Source organism: Pleurodeles waltl, chromosome 6, assembly GCF_031143425.1.
Source record: "Pleurodeles waltl isolate 20211129_DDA chromosome 6, aPleWal1.hap1.20221129, whole genome shotgun sequence".
NCBI lineage: Eukaryota > Metazoa > Chordata > Amphibia > Caudata > Salamandridae > Pleurodeles > Pleurodeles waltl.
Window position 1 is genome coordinate 498,254,187 of NC_090445.1, and position 19,052 is coordinate 498,273,238.

A 19,052-nucleotide genomic window follows, 5' to 3' on the forward strand; every position below is an offset into this window, starting at 1 on the left:
AAAAGGAGCTAAAAGCATGTCACATAACCAACTGCCTGCCAACCAAAGTCACTGAACATAAGCGAAACATGTCAGAACTCCCCAAGCATGCCTGGGAGAAAGTAGCCATCAATTTCTTTGGTCCACTTGACAATGGACATCATTTAATGGGATCTAATAGATGAATATTCATGTTTTCCATTGGTTGAAGATCACTCATTCACGACACATGAAGGAGTAATCGAAAAACTTGATGGCGTATTCACATCATGGTGTTTGCCCTCCATTGTGAAGTTGGACAATGGTCCACCTATTAATAACCATGAATTTAAGAAATTTGTGGGGCATCTGAATGTAAAACACCAAAAGATCACACCCTTGTGGCCACAGGCCAATGGACTGGTTGAGCATTTTAAAGAAAGTAGTGCAGCTTGCAACTCTTGAGAAGCTCAGTTTAAAAATAGTGCTGAACTCTACTCTATGAGCTTATCATTCAACATCCCACTCAACCACGGGTGAAAGTCTTTGATGTTCAGGATAACAATAGCAACCAAGATACCCCAATGGACCACTGAAAGAGATACTAATGACAACTTGATTCATACGAGGGACTTGGTTCAAAAAAATAAAATAAAAATATATGCAGACAAGAGGCAACATGCGAAAGACCTCTCCATACAAAAAAGTAAGATAACGTGATTGTTCGACAGCTGCGGAAAAGAAAATCTGATGCTGCTTATGATGCTGAACTTTTCAAGTAGTGTCTACCAAAGGATACATAGTGAATGTCTGTAGACAAGAGAAGTCCCTTTTCAGAGACTCTCCTCACTTCAGATCTGTGTTTCATTGGTCTTCAGCTCAAGATGGTGAAATTAAGACTGATTGTGAATGCTCAGTTACTGTTGCTGATCACTGGCAATTTCTGACATTGAAGATGACCATTCAGTTTCCAGTCACCAGATCGGGTGCACAGATCAAAACACCAACAAGATCAATTGAAAAGATATAGTTGTATATGGTTCTGTATATAGATTGTGTGTCTGTCTAATGTTTTGTTTTTAAATATGCATTTTTTCATTTACTGAAGGGGGAGATGTAGTGTCTTGCATGATGTACAACAAAACCTTTATGGCTTCCCAAGGAGTCTGTGGTCTAGTCATTCAGGGGTACCAGGCTGGGGATGACGCTACAACTGAAAGACTTACTTGGTGTATCCTATGTCCACTCTATCATGGTCAGCCCGAAATCACACCTGGGTCCCAGTCAACTGTGAACTAAAATTTTCACTGCCATTTTACTTTTTCTAAGCATTCTTTGCCTAGGAACTTTAAAAAATCCTAACTACAGTTCCTTTCAACTTATTTTTTATGATTTTGGTGTAATTTTTCTAATTGCATTTTTCTATTTTTCTTAATTGGTTTGAGAATGTTACTGTGCTGTGTTCCTTACTTTAGTATTCAAAAATATGATAGACAGGATTCTCAAATTAATCTCAGCCTCTGGTAATAACATAAGGCAGCATCTCAGTCTTCAGTTTTTTTTGTCAACAATGACACCTCAGATCAGCCTCATCTATCTGAAAATCAGCCCTGATCCTGCTCCATTAGAATCAGTTCAGCCCAAACTGCCAAGCTAGGTCTTCGCTAAACCAGAACATAAGCAACCTGTTTTGCTCAAGTTGAGGGCTTATTGGTCGGATGCAGCTGGTTCCAGTGGCAAAGTGAGCACTCAACCTATGTCTGGGCATACCTATCACAATTAGGGCATCACATTAAAGTGTACAACAAATTGATAGGTGGAATGCTTGAATTAATCTAAGCCACTGGAAATTACTTGGGGCGCAATCCCAGTCCATCATTTTTTCACCCCCAACGCCACCTCACATTATGCCCAGCCATATGTAATTAACCTTGATCCTTTTCCAACTGGAGTAGTCCAGACTGAACTACCAAGCTAGGTCCTCTCTGAATGGCAAAACAAGCAACTCAAGACTAGCTTTGCCCTAGTTGGGTTTCATCAGTCTGCTGCAGCTTAGCTCCAATGGCAAAGTGAGCATGTGATCCACATCAAGTCATACCCTTTGCCCTTATGGCATCACACTGAAGTATACAAAATGTGTTCAATGTAGGTACTGCTTGAATGTAACACAGACTTTTATGGTGAATGCTTACTGCTTGTGCCATAGCTACCAGGAATTGAGAAGAGATTCTCTCGGAACTGAGCCATGACCTAACAAAGATTTGTTTATTGTTAGGGATCTTGTCCTCCCAAATTATTAACTTATTTTCTCACAGTTGTTACTAGGGGGGTGTAAAGGGAAGGCAGCAGCATGCTCAGAAAGATCAAAGCAAATAGTGCAAGAGCAGCTAAGAGTCACATTGTCGGAAAAAATACAAATAAATGATAACATTAGGGCTGATTCACAAAGCTATCTTTTTAACTTAGCTATTGGATTGTGCTCAACTATCCTATGTTGTTACTGTACATCCATGCTTTTTATTTACTGAATGCAAATTTATACTGAAGGGGTTATTCTATCTTGGATCTTAGGAGTGAGTGGCACTGTCAGATTGTTTGAAGTAGGGCCAACAAGAGGGATGGAAAACTGAGAAGGGTTGCCCCCTGGAACATTTTCCCCATTGTGATATTCCAAGGAAACCTCACCAACAACTTTCTGTCCCTGTAGAAGATCAGAAGAGGACTGAACCTGTTGCATGTGGCCTAATTGGAGCCCTAAAGGACTGGACCCATTCACTTTCATACCCAGGACAAAGAAGTGGATTCTAAGGGTCAGTCTGCTGACCTCCTGTGTGACTACAGGGACACAACAAGCTACAAGAGGTGTTGTACCAGAAATGACCAGTAACAACTGGCTTTGGACAGGACTTTGCTGAGAGTGAGTCCTGGCCCCTAAAAGCTGTTCCTATGATGCTTGGAGGTGTAGAAGTGACCTAAAGGAGCTTCTCTAGAAATCTTGAAAAGTGGGGAGTTGAACACCATTGTAGCCAAGGTGTCCAATTTCAAGGTAAACTCTTTGACTAGGACAAACCTTCTTGGTGAGTTCTGAAATCACACACAGGTTGACCTCTTCCATATAGCATAAGTGGCACATAGTGGTTGTTGGTGTTATTTTTACTTAAAACTTTGAAAAATACATATCACCGTTTCCCCTTATTTGATGTTGATTTTTTGTTCTCATTTTGGTGTCATTTTGTTTATTAAGCCCTCTGCTGTGTTTCCAATTTGGTTTGGGAATTTCGTTGTTTGGAGTTTTTACTTTATTACATTTTGGAACTGCATATGTACATTGAGCATTGTTCAAAGTTAAGCCTGTCTGTTCTGTGCCATAGCTACCAAAGAGGTTGAGCTCAGGATAATTTAGTGACTTTTGGGACTCATCTTGATGGGATAGAGCTATTATTCTTTGAGCTTGGCAATAATCCACTTTCTTGCAAACACATGCTACACAGTGGTGGTTGTACTGTGTAGTTATAGTTAGGTCACTATTTTGTTGTTTTGCTAATAACTCTGGTGCCATTTGATGAATCTGTAAGAAACTTTCCATATAAACAGTTCATCCACTTCAGCTCCGTCCTGAACATTTTGTGCAGCCAATCCATCAAGCAGGGACTGAGTAAAAAGGGGGCTCCCAATATATTGATTTCCCAAAGGTCATATGCAGAGGGAGGTGGGGGCGGCTGCCCATGCCAGATTTGTATACAGGGCCTGGCCAAAGACCATGGCCTGCTGAAAACTTCGTGCTGCATATGGCCAAGGTGGTATGTAGTGTGGAAGTTGGCTGAACATGATTAAAAAAAAAAAACTAAAAATTAAATGAAAACAAACAATGGTTTAAAGGATGTTACAGCTAGGTACGGTAATAGGAGTTGATCTTACAGGATGATAATGAGTTTACCTTACATTAAAAAAAGACATGCAGTGAAAATAACAAAGATGAGAGTGACCTTATAGTTACTTGTTGAAATGAGGTAAAAACTAGTCTTTAAAAAAAAAAAAAAAACACTGAAATTTGCCAGTAATACTTTTTTGCGCTAACTATAACCTGTGCCCCCACCGTGCACTGCCTATGACCTTAAATATTACAATGCTTATGACATGTTACACAGATAATGTTCTAGAATCAGATGACAGCAGAAAACAACTGGGACCATACACACAGAACCTTACCTATTTTGAAGCTATATTTGCACAGACTTATCTCCGTTAGCTCTGGGTATAGTTAGATACCTTTGTCTAAACCTGCTACACAGGAACAAAATAGCATAGTGAAAAACCTTACATGCAGATCCACAGAGTGTCGCATACTATAAATTACCATTTTTGAGGGAGTGCAGAGCCACTCATTCATGGCTGCGACTATTCTGAACCATGGTCCGTCTTTCAACAATGGTATTAAATAGTATATTGCACCCTTTGCATCTGTGTGTCTGTGTGTTTGTGCCTGTGTGTGTGTGTGTGTGGGTGTGTGTGTGCGTGTATGTGGCTGTGTGTCTCTGTGTAAGAGTAAATTCATGATCAAATACCTAGATGGTGTGACTTCGCTTTAAAAAGAAATAACCCTCTTGTGAAACTTGAATGCCCGGTGATGCACTGTATAGAATTTCTTCTTCTAATAATTACATGGTCCATGCCACACTAAAAATTACAGGCAACAGACTCAATCTGCACATGACCCAGTGGTTAATAGCTGTTCTGTCACCAGGTCATTGATCCAAGGAAAATTGTAAGGAAGGAAATATCGCCACATCTAAAAATATCCCCCAGCTGAAAAGTCAACCTCAGATTTCCCGGACTGCTGATTTTTGAGGACTCCATTGCAACATTTCTGAACAGAGCAAGTCATTCCTGTTTTCAGGCTGTTTTGCATATTTCAGAAACAGAAAAATGAAAATATAAGAGACCTAGATATAAAATTCTTAAATTGAAACACAACATAATATACTTTCTGATATTGTAATCCTAAAGAATATTGAATAGAATGTATGCCTAATGACCAGAAAATTCAGCTGTGGACTGTAAACATTTTTTTATGTATTTTGTAGAAACAATTCCATAAATGTAAAATTGACACACGCATTACATGATGAATCCATAATGACACACATTCTACTCTATTCAGTAATCCTTATTACAGCCTAAAGTCTATAAATATCACCCTGCTGCAAAAACGCATGGAATTTAGGTTACCAATTTCTGTTTATAAGGCAACTGGTTAAACAACATGTCTCACATTTTCATGTGAATTGTGGTTGGAAACTTAAAACCCCAGACATTAACCTGACATTTTAAACCGGGACTGGCTACAGCACAATATAAAAATATTTCCTGATGAGACAGGAATACTTTTCAATAACCATTGGCAAAGCCAATAGGTCGCTTAGGCAAGGTTGATTAGCTGTGCCAATATTTTTATAGCCATGTCGTACAGCCAGGCAAACGATGTTCAGCAGGACTGAAAATAAGAAAAAAAATGGAAAGAAAAAGCGTTTTGTCAAGCTCAATGCTGGACATCTCATAGTGTTTTTGTTTTTATTTTCAACTATGCTGCACAGCGGCCATGCAACTGTTCAATATGACTTAAAAACCATCGACCCATCGGCAAAGACAAAAATAAGAGCTAGTAGACTTCTCAATTGTTTTGTCAAGTTGAAAACATTAACAAAGACAAATAGCTCTATTCAGCTTTGTGAACGTTTTTTGTCATGTTCTCCATCAGAATGAATGCAGTGCAGCACGCGTGAATTTTTTTTCAAAAGTGCTATGTTAAGACCAGCGTTGACTGCATCATAATGCTTTTTGGACCAAATATACTGAACATTTTTGCGGTTGCAAACGGCCTGATTCAGAAAATTGGGTTATTTGCAATTTCAAAAATGCTTTTCCAAATGAACAATATCAAAATGCGATTTGGTAACTTGTTACTGAATTGTAGTTTGCATTCCTGATTCGGTATTTGGAGCAGACATGTTTGGGGCATCCCTCCCAAATACCGCGTTGGCAAAGTATGTACTACTGTTTTGCGACCAAATTCTGGTCACACAACAATGATACTTTGCCATCAGATTAAAAGTGGTGGTACCAATTAATAATTGGGTCCCAAAGGGTAAATTTATTTTTAAGAGCAGGCACTGCCTGCTCTTAGAAAATGAAACTTAAATGTTTAATTTTCTTTTTTGGAACACATCCTATTTTCCTTTAAGGAAAACTGCTGCAAGATATGGTGGTCTGCTGTTCCCAGTAGGCCATCATCCCTGTGATAGCGGTGATTTCTAAAGGGTTGAAAACTGCAACTTTCTTCATTAATATTCATGAGGTAGGTCAATTTGCAACCTACTAGGAATCACTATTTGGGAATAAAATTATTCCTACATTAGAAATACCAATTTCCAAGTTCAAAGGACGACTGCCTGCTCTTAAAAAATGAAACTTAAATGTTTAATTTTATGTTTTGGAACACATCCTATTTTCCTTTAAGGAAAACTGCTGCAAGACATGGTGGTCTGCTGTTCCCAGTAGGCCATCATCCCTGTGATAGCGGTGATTTCTAAAGGGTTGAAAACTGCAACTTTCTTCATTAATATTCATGAGGTAGGTCAATTTGCAACTTACTAAGAATCACTATTTGGGAATAAAAGAAATCCTACATTAGGAATACCAATTTCCTAATTGTGATTCACAGATAATTGCAATTAGGAAAATTGGCATTCCTAATGTTTCTACTTCTAGCCCTTGGTTTTACTTTCAGACATTCTGCACAGCAGCTGCATTGCAGTATAACAGGCTAACATGACACACTAGCAAATCTAATACATCTTGCATAGGCAAGAGCTCCTGGCTTTGTAACTGCTGTTTTTTCTGATGAGAAGGGACAAGGCAAGCAAGACAACTGGGAGGTGGTGGGGTTGCAAGCAATAATGCAGGGGTGGTGCAAACAACACACACAAGAGGAGGGTGGGGGTTAGGGTGCAACCAAAAACCTGGGAGGAAGGAGGACATGGCAAACAACAATTGGGACAGCATGACAGTGCAAGCAATGATGGAGAAACGGTGTCAGGGCAATAACAATGGGGAGTGAAATAGAGCAACAATGACAATGGGGCAGGAAACAACAGGGCACACAACAACAGGGCAATAACAACTGGGCAAGAAACAACAGGGCAGAAACAACGGGGCAAGCATCAACTACAGAGCAAGCATCAATGGGATAACAACAACAATGGAACAACAGCAACGTGGAACAGTAGAGGAGTGGGGGTAATGGCCTCCGAACACATGCAATCTTATGGAGTGCTACAGCAAAACAAATTAAAAAGTACATCCAAAAGCACATGAGCAGTGGAAGGACACTGTGCACTGAAAGGAATCAGTACTTGGACCATGCTCCAAGGGAGGGACAACATATAAAAAGAAATGAAGTCTGCACATGCTGATCAGAGGGGAGCAAGGGAATGAGAGTAACAATGAAGTTAATCAATAGTAAGCAATAAGTGGCCTTTAAGCCCCCGCAAGCTAAATATGTCTTGAAAGTGACAGCACATGTGCTGTCTCAGGAAAGACCTAAAAAGGTGGAAATTGCACACAGAGAGTGCAATAAAATAGACTCTGATACTACTGTTGACTTTGCAAAATCTCTTTTATGTCAAATGTAGTCAGTCAAATGAGAATAGTGAATTATTCTCATATTCCTTTTTACTATCAAGGCATGTATCAGTTGTATCAGACCTTTCTCTGTGGTTTGGCAGGTTCAATAAAGTGCCTCACATAGGTTTTAGAATTGTTTTCCATCACTAAATACTTTGCTCCTTTATGCACACATGATTTTATATCCTAGCAATACACCTGTTTAGCCAACAATTGAAAGTAACTACAGATGATGATCTAAAGATCAAGAGGATTAGAAATGTCCAAATGGTAATAGTCATAATTAACTAGAGAAAGAAGCTACAGTATGTGAGAGAGCCCACAATAAATCACTTTAAAGAGTCATATATAATCATATAGCCAACAGATCAAACTGTGCATTACCTGCTGTGGTATATGTCGTTCTTACATCAATTGGAAGCTTTGAATATTGGTGTGTTTTGATGAGGTGAGCTGAAACATAACATCCATAGGTCGAACAAATAAAACCTTACAACAATCTGTTTGTTGTAACAGTCTATGTTTGAAACATGTCTCACAATTGTCCTACAAGAAATGAGAATAAATAACTAAAGTGCTGTAGTAGGTCTGAATTGCGTGGCCATGGTATGGAAGAAAGGTTGTAAAATATAGATTTTTACTCTCTCACACAAAGATATTTACAGCGAGCTCCCAAAAGAAGTGTTCTTGTAAGTGTAATAAAGTGTGTCCTCATAAAACTATTTAATATTTTCAAGTTTCTAAATTTGCAATTTTGTTAAGTTGTTAATTAGTTTTTTTTACATGTGCATTAAAATCTGTGCAGAGGATATCACATCAATATCACAAGCAGTCTTCTCTTGAAACATGAACAAAGAAAAAGACAGATCCTAATTAATTAAAGAGCCCACAATGCGTTCAGAGACCATTTGTTGCTATGTAGCTATGAGATGAGTCACAATTTTTCAATATTCACATTCTGTAAAATCCAACAGTGCTACTTTAATTTGAAACAATGACAAACAACGTTTGGACACTGAAACAAAGAAAGTCACGTTACCTTTTGTGCTCTTCGTTTATCGGCCCTTTGATTTTGATGGTAAATTCGGCTGAAGTTGGAGACAATAACTGGCACAGGCAGGGCAATGACCAACACTCCACTTAGAGAGCAGATTGAACCAAATATTTTCCCTGCGATTGTCTTCGGCACCATGTCACCATATCTAATGGCGGAAAAATATGAAATGTGTCACTCTGTCACTCACATATTCAAAACAGATATTGTGATTATCAATTCTCTTGATACACATTTCACACATCCGCGAACTGCAGGCTGCTACAGTTTGTTTCGTAAGACAGAAACCATCCTTGCTTGTGTTTCTATGGCAAGTTGTCTTTTTAAATTAAACATTAGCGTTGATCCTACGTATTGTCATTCCCCTTTTGGATATGCCTCTTCTTGATTTCTATGTAAAACATTCCTTCTCCTTTTCCCTTATAACTGTGCTTTCAAATCACGTCATTTCCTCTCCTACATTGTCTTCCCAACAATGTGTATATCTCTGTTTTCTAATATTTTATGACGGAAGACATACAATTCACATTACTTGGAAACTTGACAAATACTCAGCTCAAAACTAGCTGGTATCAGTGGTTTGACAAGTACAGCCCACTGAAATCATTTACCTAAGGTTTGCGTACTGTAAAAGAGACGTCACGTGCCCTGTGACACGTATAACATCACAGGAAAGGATATCACGCAGCCTTTAGCCACTGTGTTATTAAAATCAATCTTAGCGGGAAAACTGAGGCTGCCAATTGTTATTAAATAGCGATTTGCCACCTGTTTTTACAGCCGCTAACCCAAGCAAAGGCTAAAATCACACTTACTTTCAGAAAATCACTATTGAGAGGCATAAGAACTGCAAGAGCCAAAAAAGGCTTAGCACTGAATCAACAGCTACCAGGTAAATTGATAATTCCTTGTCACTCAGTGTATTCTCCGGATTCAACCCATATTGCACATTTATTTCACACGGCTGAGGCGTCAAATGTTTTTGTTGTTGTAGTGGTGCAGAATTAACCACCCCACATGGGGGCACTCCTAATGAGGTTCAGAGTGGCTTGCAGTAATCAGTACGTGCGAAACATGGATGAACTCTTTACAAACATATCTAAACAAAAACAAAGCTAAAGTGAGGTTACAACGCAAAATCTAAAAACCCTGACATTTTTGAAGTTAGGGTAAGCTCTAAGGATGACAAGTCACACCGTACAATGGACTGCTCATAACCACGCACGACATTATTGATAACATTTAACACAACATCATTAATTACATCACAAGTAACAGGTCACTGATGACATCTCTGGATCCAAGGAAAAAAATGGTCCCTTGTCTAATTAGATTTATTTAATTAACATTTTTCTAAGACTATGCAACATTTGCTTTTAAGGTTGCAAAAATCTATCAAGAAGTGCTCTCCAATTCTGGGATCATAATACAGCCCTTCGTGACAATTGGGTGATCCATTCTTCATCTGCTACAGTACTGCCTCTCAAGACACAGTAAGGGGTTGCCAGCTCCTGGTATAACATATTTCTAATCAACACAAAGAAATCCCATTTCATTCCATCTCAAGATCTGAATTTCAGGCTAAAGATGGTCCAGACACCACAGAGATTGTTTTACCTGCCCAAGATGAGAGTGGCAAAGTTGGGAATTTGGCTATACAGTATTCCATCTGAGAGCTGTGCTCCAGCCAGGAACTGACTTTGTCTACAGGGAGATATGGTAAGTCCCACAATTGATAGGATCTAATTCATAAGCTTTCTATACTTGAGGCAGATCCTTAGTTTGAATTTAGTTTTTTTTGTCATTCCAGCAGGCATCCTGTGTATTTATGGTTCCCTGGGTTCAACTGCATGAGGGCTAAATCGGTCAGACATTCTCTTATTTCTTCCCAATGGTGCTATTCCAGTAGCTCCTTCAATTATTCAGATGGCCCATTTTATATGGTGGTGGTGGAAAGGGAACTACGTGGCAGTGGCGATGGAGCTCACTCCTGCCCAACATTATGGTCTGCCAGTCCAATTCAAATGCGAGTGGATCATAGTTTGACAACTGCAGAGACTTCTCTGTGATCAAAATTGCCTGATAGACTAAGGGAGTAAGTGCAGTCGAAGAGTTGGCTGTATGTTTGCCCATCTAATTTAGATGGGTGAACATACAGCTGTTTTTCAATGTCTGTCACTGCCAGGAAAAATCTGACAATGCCTTGGCAGGTACCACCATTATGGCAGTTCCTGTCAATACTTCAAATGTCCTTTGGGCCAATGGACATTTCTAAATTTGGCAGGCAGTACCTCCGTCAGGGCAATGGAGTCATTTACTCTGTCCCCCTGGTGGAAGTTGGACCATTCTCCAATTATTTATTCAGATCTGGAGACTTCAACTGAGGTTAAACTAAACTTTGTAAATCTCAAAAGAGGAGTTTCTCTGTCCCTTTCTCAAACTGTAAGAATCACTACAGAAGCACCAAGGTAGGGTGGGTACAGCCTTGGGGTTGGTCCTTTTCAATTCAGGATAAGTGGCCTCACTTAGATAGTATTGCTTCTTCAATTGGAACGTTAGCAGCAGTCCAGAACCTGCCTCTGTTTTTCATGGATGACATTAGAACAGGCAGTTCTGAGGCAGACAGCCAACTCAGTAGCCAAGTCTTACATAAACAGCCAGGAACGGGTATGGCTTCTCTAGCTGCCTTAGTTATCCGAATCACCTCTTAGAATAAACAACTGTTATCCCTGACTCCCTTCAATATTCAGGGAATTCTCAATGTGACAGAGTATCACTTTAGCTGCCAATTTCCTCTGTCTCACAATTTCAAGTTATCTTGTACAATTTTTCAAGCAATTTGTAGAAGGTTTGGTACTCCAGTGGTGGATCTCTTTGCCAGCCCTGACATCATGCTACTCCCCAGTTATTTTGCCCTGTTTCTAGAGTTGGGTGCTTGGGGAGTGAGTGCACTGACCTCTCCTTGGCCTTCTTTTCTATTCCTTCCTTCACAATCGCTGAATCTCTGATTCTTAGTTGTCCATTAAGGGCCCAAAAGAGCTTGCTTGCCCAATCCTCTAGATCCATATTTTCTCCAGAGTTTTCTCCTGCCTTAATATCTCCATCCCTCGGTCTGAAAGCTAACAGGAGGGATCTCCAACATCTAGGCTTCCCATCTACTCTTGTAGCATCTGTCCAGAAATATTTTTGTCATTTTACTAGATGATCACATTTTCTATATAGGATGCCTTTTTACTCCTGATGTTTAGGCAAATCCCTGGATCCCTGTACTTGTGAACCTAGGTTGGTTCTTCAGTTTCATTCACCGGAGTAACCTAATATGGAACTATTGGAGAATTGGCTTCTAAAATGTTTTTTCTCTAATATGTCACTCTCTTTGACCAGTTGTACATGCTTGGGATTCACCTTTGGCCCTCAAAGCTTTACAGCATCCACCCTTTGAACTACTTTAGGTTTTCCAAAATCTCAGATTTTTTATGTTTTTTTTCTAGTGGTCATTCCCACAGCACACAGGTCACATGATTTGGGATCATTCTCTTTAAAATCTCACTATCTGCATTTCTTCCTGGACAGTTTGGTTCTTCATTTGTATGTAGGTTTTCTATAAAGATTACCTCTTTTCATATAGACAAGGAGATTGTTCTTCATAGTTGTTCCTGCTCCTTTCTCAGCTAAGCAACACAAATTACATCTTTTGAATGTCACCTGGGCAGTGAAATACTTTCTCTCTCTGCCAGCTGAATTCAGGGTTTGTGACTTTTTTGTGTCAACTCTGGTCATTTTGTACTGTACTATTATCCATCTACTTCCTCCCTAAGCCGTTTGATTCAGGCTATTATCTCTTGGGTTTATCAATCAAAAGGTGCTTCTTTACCAGAAACTGTTCAGGGATGCTCCACTCGTGAAACACCAGCTTCCCTCTAATCAAAGCATTTGTCATGCAGTGACCTGTGTGGTCCCTGCAACCTCTATGAAATATTACGCTTCAGACTTAATGAATCAAAAATGTTTGAGCTTTGAGACCTAAGTTCCAATCAAAACTTTAGAACACTAATTTTTCTCCTGTGGTTTCTTCCTCATTAAATAAGTATATGTTAGCAGCACCTTAGGGTAGAGATTTTATGTCAGGTTGCAACCTTATTAGCTTTAGTATATACTCCTCAAAGTAAGCTTTGGAAGGAGGTAGGATTGAGGAGATAATGTCCTGATTACTTACCAGTAGTCTTCATTACTCTGGTTATTTTTCCTTGTCCCAGTACTCAAATGATACCCTCACTCCAGTTATTGTGTCCTGATTCCTTTTGGCTTTAGAATGATAAGATGTGATGCGAGCTCCCTCACCCTTTGGCCACAGATGAGTAGATGGAGTCTGGGAATAAAAGGAGATTGTTGTGTGGACGTATGTTTTGCAGCTTACTCACATGGTGCATCGGGAGAGGTGTGACTGCTTCATTAAAGTAAATACTTGGACAAGGAAGGATAATTAGAGTAATGAAGATTACTGGTAAATTATCAGTACATCACCTCTATATAGTAGCAATTCAGCTTCTCAGTAATGTGCTTGTACTGATAGTTTTGCTCAATATGATTGTAGTATTAAATATATGTTTAGTTTTCATTTATTCATATATGGAGGTATTTGTTTATTTTTATATGTAATTATGTATTTTTTTATTGAGCGCATATTTATGGTGCATTGCCACAAGCGCAACAGAGTGTGTACAATTTCACTAAGGAAAGGAGTGACAAATGATCTAGTAAAATAGGAATGAACAACAGAGTAAAATATGCAACCTTTTTAAAGGCTTGACTGGCCTACTCGGCAAAAGGCATTTCTGTGGGCTGTAAGGGTGGGAGTGGTTTTATGGGCCTTTTTAGGTCGCAGCCTACCAGATAAGCAGAGCTGTCTGGTTTGCTATAGAGATCTTGAGGACATTCAGAAAGTTGACCTAGGAATGCATTTGGTCTGTTGCTTGCCATTGGCTCTTTGTTTTGTAACTCGCATTTTCTTGCTTTCCATTAGATGGCTGTATTTGTTTTAGGCTGGCCAGCTTGAGTTTGGTCCTTCCCTTGCCAAAACCTTATTCACAGAATCCTTCCGAGAGGTCCCTTTCTGTAAACAGGGATGCAAGTCCCATTCTTATCTTGTCACATTTGCAGTGCATTCAAAGAGGAAGTCAAATGCCAGGCACTGTACTCCAAGGATGCTTGTTTACCCTTCTTTCTCTGACTTCAAAGTAAGATTTATGTGACAAACTTACTGGATAGTGGGGCTATGAAAACGTTTTCTTCTAGCACACATTAACATTTAAATGAACTGTGTAAGTATTTCAGAATATATCAGAATTATGAACATACAAATGACACACATTTTTTGTTATTGCTGAAGCCTGTTGAAACAAATACTTTAGTATGATCAAAACGAATCATTAAACAAGGTGGTGCAATTTCCACACATTTCTGTCTGTGCACTGTATACTTTTGTTATTAAAACTGTATGTCTGTGCAAATGTAATGATCATTTCAATTAATTTTGCGTAATGGAAGTGTACTACCAGACCATGAATATTCCACTCTATGCCACTGCACTCTACTCTGCAGCATTCCACACCACTCCACTCTACTTTGCACCACTCAATGTCACTGCACTATGCACCACTCCACTGCTCTCTACTCCACTTCACACTATGCCTCTCTACTCTACCCCATAAAACTCTACTCTATGACAATGCACTCTTTGCAATTCTACACCACTGCACTTTTCACCACTGCACTCCAGTCCAGGCCACACCAAACTCCTCTGCACAACTCCACTCTATGCCACTGTACTCTATGACACTCTGCAACACTGCACTCTGTGCCACTGCACTGTATGACAGTACTCTCAATGTCAGTGCACTTTACTCTGTAATACTCAACTCTCTGCCCCTGCACTCCACACCAATCCACTGTATGTCACTCTAATCTACTTTACCCCACTGCACTTTATGCCATTGCACTCTACACCACTTTACTCTGCACCATTACATTCTATGCCAATCTATGCAACTGCACTCTATCCTGCACCACTCAACTCTACACCACTGCACACTACTCTGAAACAATCTACTCTACACCACTACACTCTATATCACTCTAATCCACTCTGTACCACTCCACTCAATGCCTCTGCACTCTACGCCACTCTACTCTTAACCACTACAAGGTACGCCAATGCACTCTCTACAACTGCACTCTATATCATTGTACTCTAAGCCACTGCACCCTACTCTGCATCCCTGTACTCTATGACCACTGCTCTCTACCTCTACTCTACTCTTTTCCTGCACTCTGACACTGTAATATGAAACACTGCACTTTCTGCCACTGAACTCCAAGCCGCTCTACTTTGCACTACTCCACTGTATGCCACTGCACTCTTTGCCACTGCACTGCATGGCAATATACTCTGCATCACCCTATGCTACCTACTCTGCACTACTTTATGCCACTGCACTCTATGCCACTCAACTCTACTCTGCGCCACTGCCCTCTGCATCGCTCAACTCTATGCCACTACACTCTGTACCACTCTATGCCACTGCACTCTGTGCCACCAACCTCTACACCATTCTACTCTAATCTGTGCCACTGTAATCTGTGTCACTGTAATCTTTACCACTCCACTCTGCGCCACTCCACTCTACAACACTGCATTGCAAGCTGCTGAATTCAAAGCCACTGCACTGTACACCACTATACTCTGCAACACTCTACACCAATATACTCTACCCCAGTCCACTTTACTCCTTGCCACTCTACATGGTCCCACAAAATGCCACTCCAATGCACAACACTCTCTGCCACTCCACTCTACAATACTTTACTCCACTTTACACCATTCCATTCTACGGCAGTCCATACCACTCTTCTCCAGGCCACTAACTTTTAGCCATGCTGAACAGCAGCCACGTTGTTTGACAACATGACTAAAACACATTCTCAAAGCCGATACCTCTTGCATAGATGAGACCTATTGGCTTTGACAATGCTTACAGTTGCTGGGTTCGTGCTGACCGTGTTACTGCTTTCAGCGCTTCTAAAAAACAATTAAAAACAAATGGTTTTAAAATATACTTTAAGCATGCTTTAAAGCCATAAATGTTTGCATTGTTGAATGGGACATAACAAATCCGTCGAGCAAGGCAGTGAAACTGGCCCCCACCCTCCCGGCCACCAAAACGCCTCATGGCCAGTCTGGCCCTACACATCACACCCTGCATCTTGCCAGTTTTGCACAGGAGTCTCTGCGCCTTTCTCCAATCTCTACCAATAGCAGTGTAATGGCTGCTGCACATTAGAACTGGTACCCTGCAAGTGCCAGGGTCAGCCTGAAAACAATTGGCAAGTCACTGCCCTGACTCAGAAGACTGGCCTTGCTGTTCGCTCATGACCGTTACACTTCCCCTCTCCACTATTTACCTCTTCCTCCATTTTGCATTTATTGGTGGATCACTCCTAACGTATGATGCTATGCTGCGTTCTTAGTCATTCTATCATGCTATTATCAAAGCAGGAACCTGGGTTCTCTGATGTTAGGAGTGAGAGGACAAAGTGGGGCCACACTAAAAGAAACTTGCCGCAGAATCTTAAGCCTCTCTTGCCTTTGCAGTAACCATCCCCTGTGAAGCGAAAGAAGCTTCGAAAAGGATGCCTGGCATTGTGCTCTTGAATCATGAGTAACTACTTCACTCTACAGAAACCAGTCCTTCACTGCACCAACCGGGAGCTTTGGGGTAGGTAGAATATTCTGCCAGCTCTAACCAAATGGGACATCTCACTTGTGGGTTTCTCTTAAGTGCTAGGCTGGTGAATTTGGGATGCACAGCTAACTACTTGCGTCTAAATTAGGAATGTGTGATCCCTCAGTTCCATAAAAGCCATGTTTACAGATCACGGAGCATTTCATTAACTCTGCATCCAGAGTGGGTGTATTCTTAGATCTGAGTAGGTACAGATTAGATGCAGGAATCAAAGATTCATACTTGAAAGGGGGGCATTGTAAAGAAGCCATTGCTCTTTTCCTTGATCGGTCAAAAAATGGCAAATCAATGAATCATTATTCTGGTGTTTGGTGAATTTTTAAGGAACAATTATTTTTCATCATTAAATGGCCCTTCTTGGTCATAGTGGGAAATAAATATCTGAATTTATCATACGAGGCATCGTGCTTGAATTCGTCTAAGACATGAATTTCCGAGCCTGGGTGGAATCTACATGAATCCCATTGAGAACTACACTCCCCCTCCCCCCACAACCCCCCCCCACCCCACACCCTGCAACCTGTAGCAAATTTATCAAACTGCTGTGGTCCGAGTTAAATATTTTGAAGGAGGTCTCTGCCATTTGTGTTTCACCACGATGGATAGTATCACCCTAGTGGTGCAGTTAGACTGGACCTAACTTCTGTATCCTAGCAGTGCAGTGAAGGCAGCTGGCCTCTGTCACTGCAGGAATGATGCTGTAATCTACAGGCCGAATGAGCAGGGTCCACCCTTTGCCCATTTATTCTTATAGTTAGTGAAGGATTGACAATAAGCCTGGTGGATTTGTTCTCGTGACAGCACGCACAATCACATTATATTCGTTTCAGTACAAGGCAAACACTGCAGCCCGACCGGGCTCCACGCAGGCAGACTAAATTCAGCTGCCAATACATTAGTCATTTTTGGATTTGCAGAATAAGTCCCGCACCATATTTTTGCAATAACACGTTTCTTACTCAGTACCACAACCACTCTTTCTCATTGTGTGATAATTTTAAACATCAACTTCAAAGAACTGCAAACTTAGTCCAATAACAGCAATCCCTACAATGAACGATACAAACTCTGATCTGCTTTTAAGCCCGAATTTAAGAAAAGTGGCGCTGCACCCAATGCAGTGCACTTTTCTTACACCCCTCTACCACCACTGTGTGCGCACTGTGTTTATAATATGGCGCACTATGGCGCAGGGCAGAGGCAATAGCATCAACGTTGTTGACGCTATTGATGTTCTGTACAGGATTAGCGCCACAATTTTGGTGCTAATCCTGCAGAGTGTATCGGCGCCCATTGAAAACAATGGCATACCCGCTTTTTACACCTGCTCGGTGCAGGTGCTAAAAATAGCCGCTAAAAATGGCACGCTGGAATCTCTTAGATTCCACTAAGCCATTTTGCATTCCCCCTAATGGGGGAACGCCCTCCTTGCATACATTATGCCTGACGCAGTCATAATATGGCGCAAGTGGTTACAAAGTGGCACAATGCATACATCGTGCTACTCTGTAAATATGGTGCAGCAAATTTGGCCTTGTTGAGCCACATTAGCATCATTAAAAAATGACGCTAATGTGGCACAAGGAGTCACTAGGCCCTCTTGAATCTGGGCCTTAATTTTGCCACTGTGCAGGCACTGTTCTCAAACGCCCCCACCCCCTTATTAATTTTCTTTGTCAGTTTCAACTGTATCTTGCACAAATTCTAGCATTCACAGACAAAAGTTTGAATTCGCAGAGTTGGGGACATATGCTGAATATTTAGAGGCAGAGCCTGAAGAAGGTTATAAATATCAAGAGTTGTAAGGACAGTGGGATTCAGAGGAGTGATAAGACACAAACATAGGGGACGGAGTAGGCAGCGGGGACTAGGAAGAGCAGTTCAGTTACACATTAATTAATATTTGGGTTTATAAAGTTTCACAGCTTTTCCTCCCAAACATAGCATTTTCAGGAAGAACTTTGCAAGCTTAGTAAAAAATGAGAATATAAGCTTTGCAAAACAAACTTGGTCTATTACCCATTTTAAAGGTTTTGGTGAGAAGTTCATAACCCTATGCAGGTGAAATTTAAATTTCGCACACCCCTTTTTGTGTTACTGACGTGCACTATTGGTTGTACAAAATAACTTGAAAGAGGAGCTTGGCAAGGTTGAGATGGGCTTCTCCCAATATCTGCTGGTATTAGATCAGGGAGTTTATCCGGTTCTTAGCCCTCCTATATTTTTGACAACTCAAGGTTGACATATTTTCTTTGACATAAGCCTTCTTAAACAATCGGTTGGAAGCACTTTACAGATTAATTTGAGTTCCACCTATTGACCCCTTGCAATGTGTTGCCTACTCTCTCAATAAACGCCTCTAAATAAACTGTTATTGCATTCTGTAGGTCCCATCTCTGCGAAATGTGGTGATGTTCACTTGGGCTAGATACTACCCTGGAAACCTAAAAATAGATAAATGAGGTACCAGCGCACCTAGCTTCCAGGAATTCTGTCAGAAAGTCAATGTTGAAGAATTAAGTAAATGTTTAAAGGTGACTGTGAAGAGAAGAGCC

The 19,052-nt window shown here is 40.5% G+C and overlaps 1 protein-coding gene across 3 annotated transcripts in view; it reads right to left on the minus strand.

Moving 5' to 3' along the window:
* KCND3 (potassium voltage-gated channel subfamily D member 3) overlaps positions 1-19,052 on the minus strand; it is a 933,785-nt gene that overhangs the window by 314,345 nt on the left and 600,388 nt on the right. For all 3 annotated transcript variants that reach the window (XM_069238665.1, XM_069238663.1, XM_069238662.1), the window contains exon 3: positions 8,681-8,843. In XM_069238665.1, the coding sequence (XP_069094766.1) occupies positions 8,681-8,843 (163 nt within the window). The remainder of the gene's footprint in view (positions 1-8,680; positions 8,844-19,052) is intronic.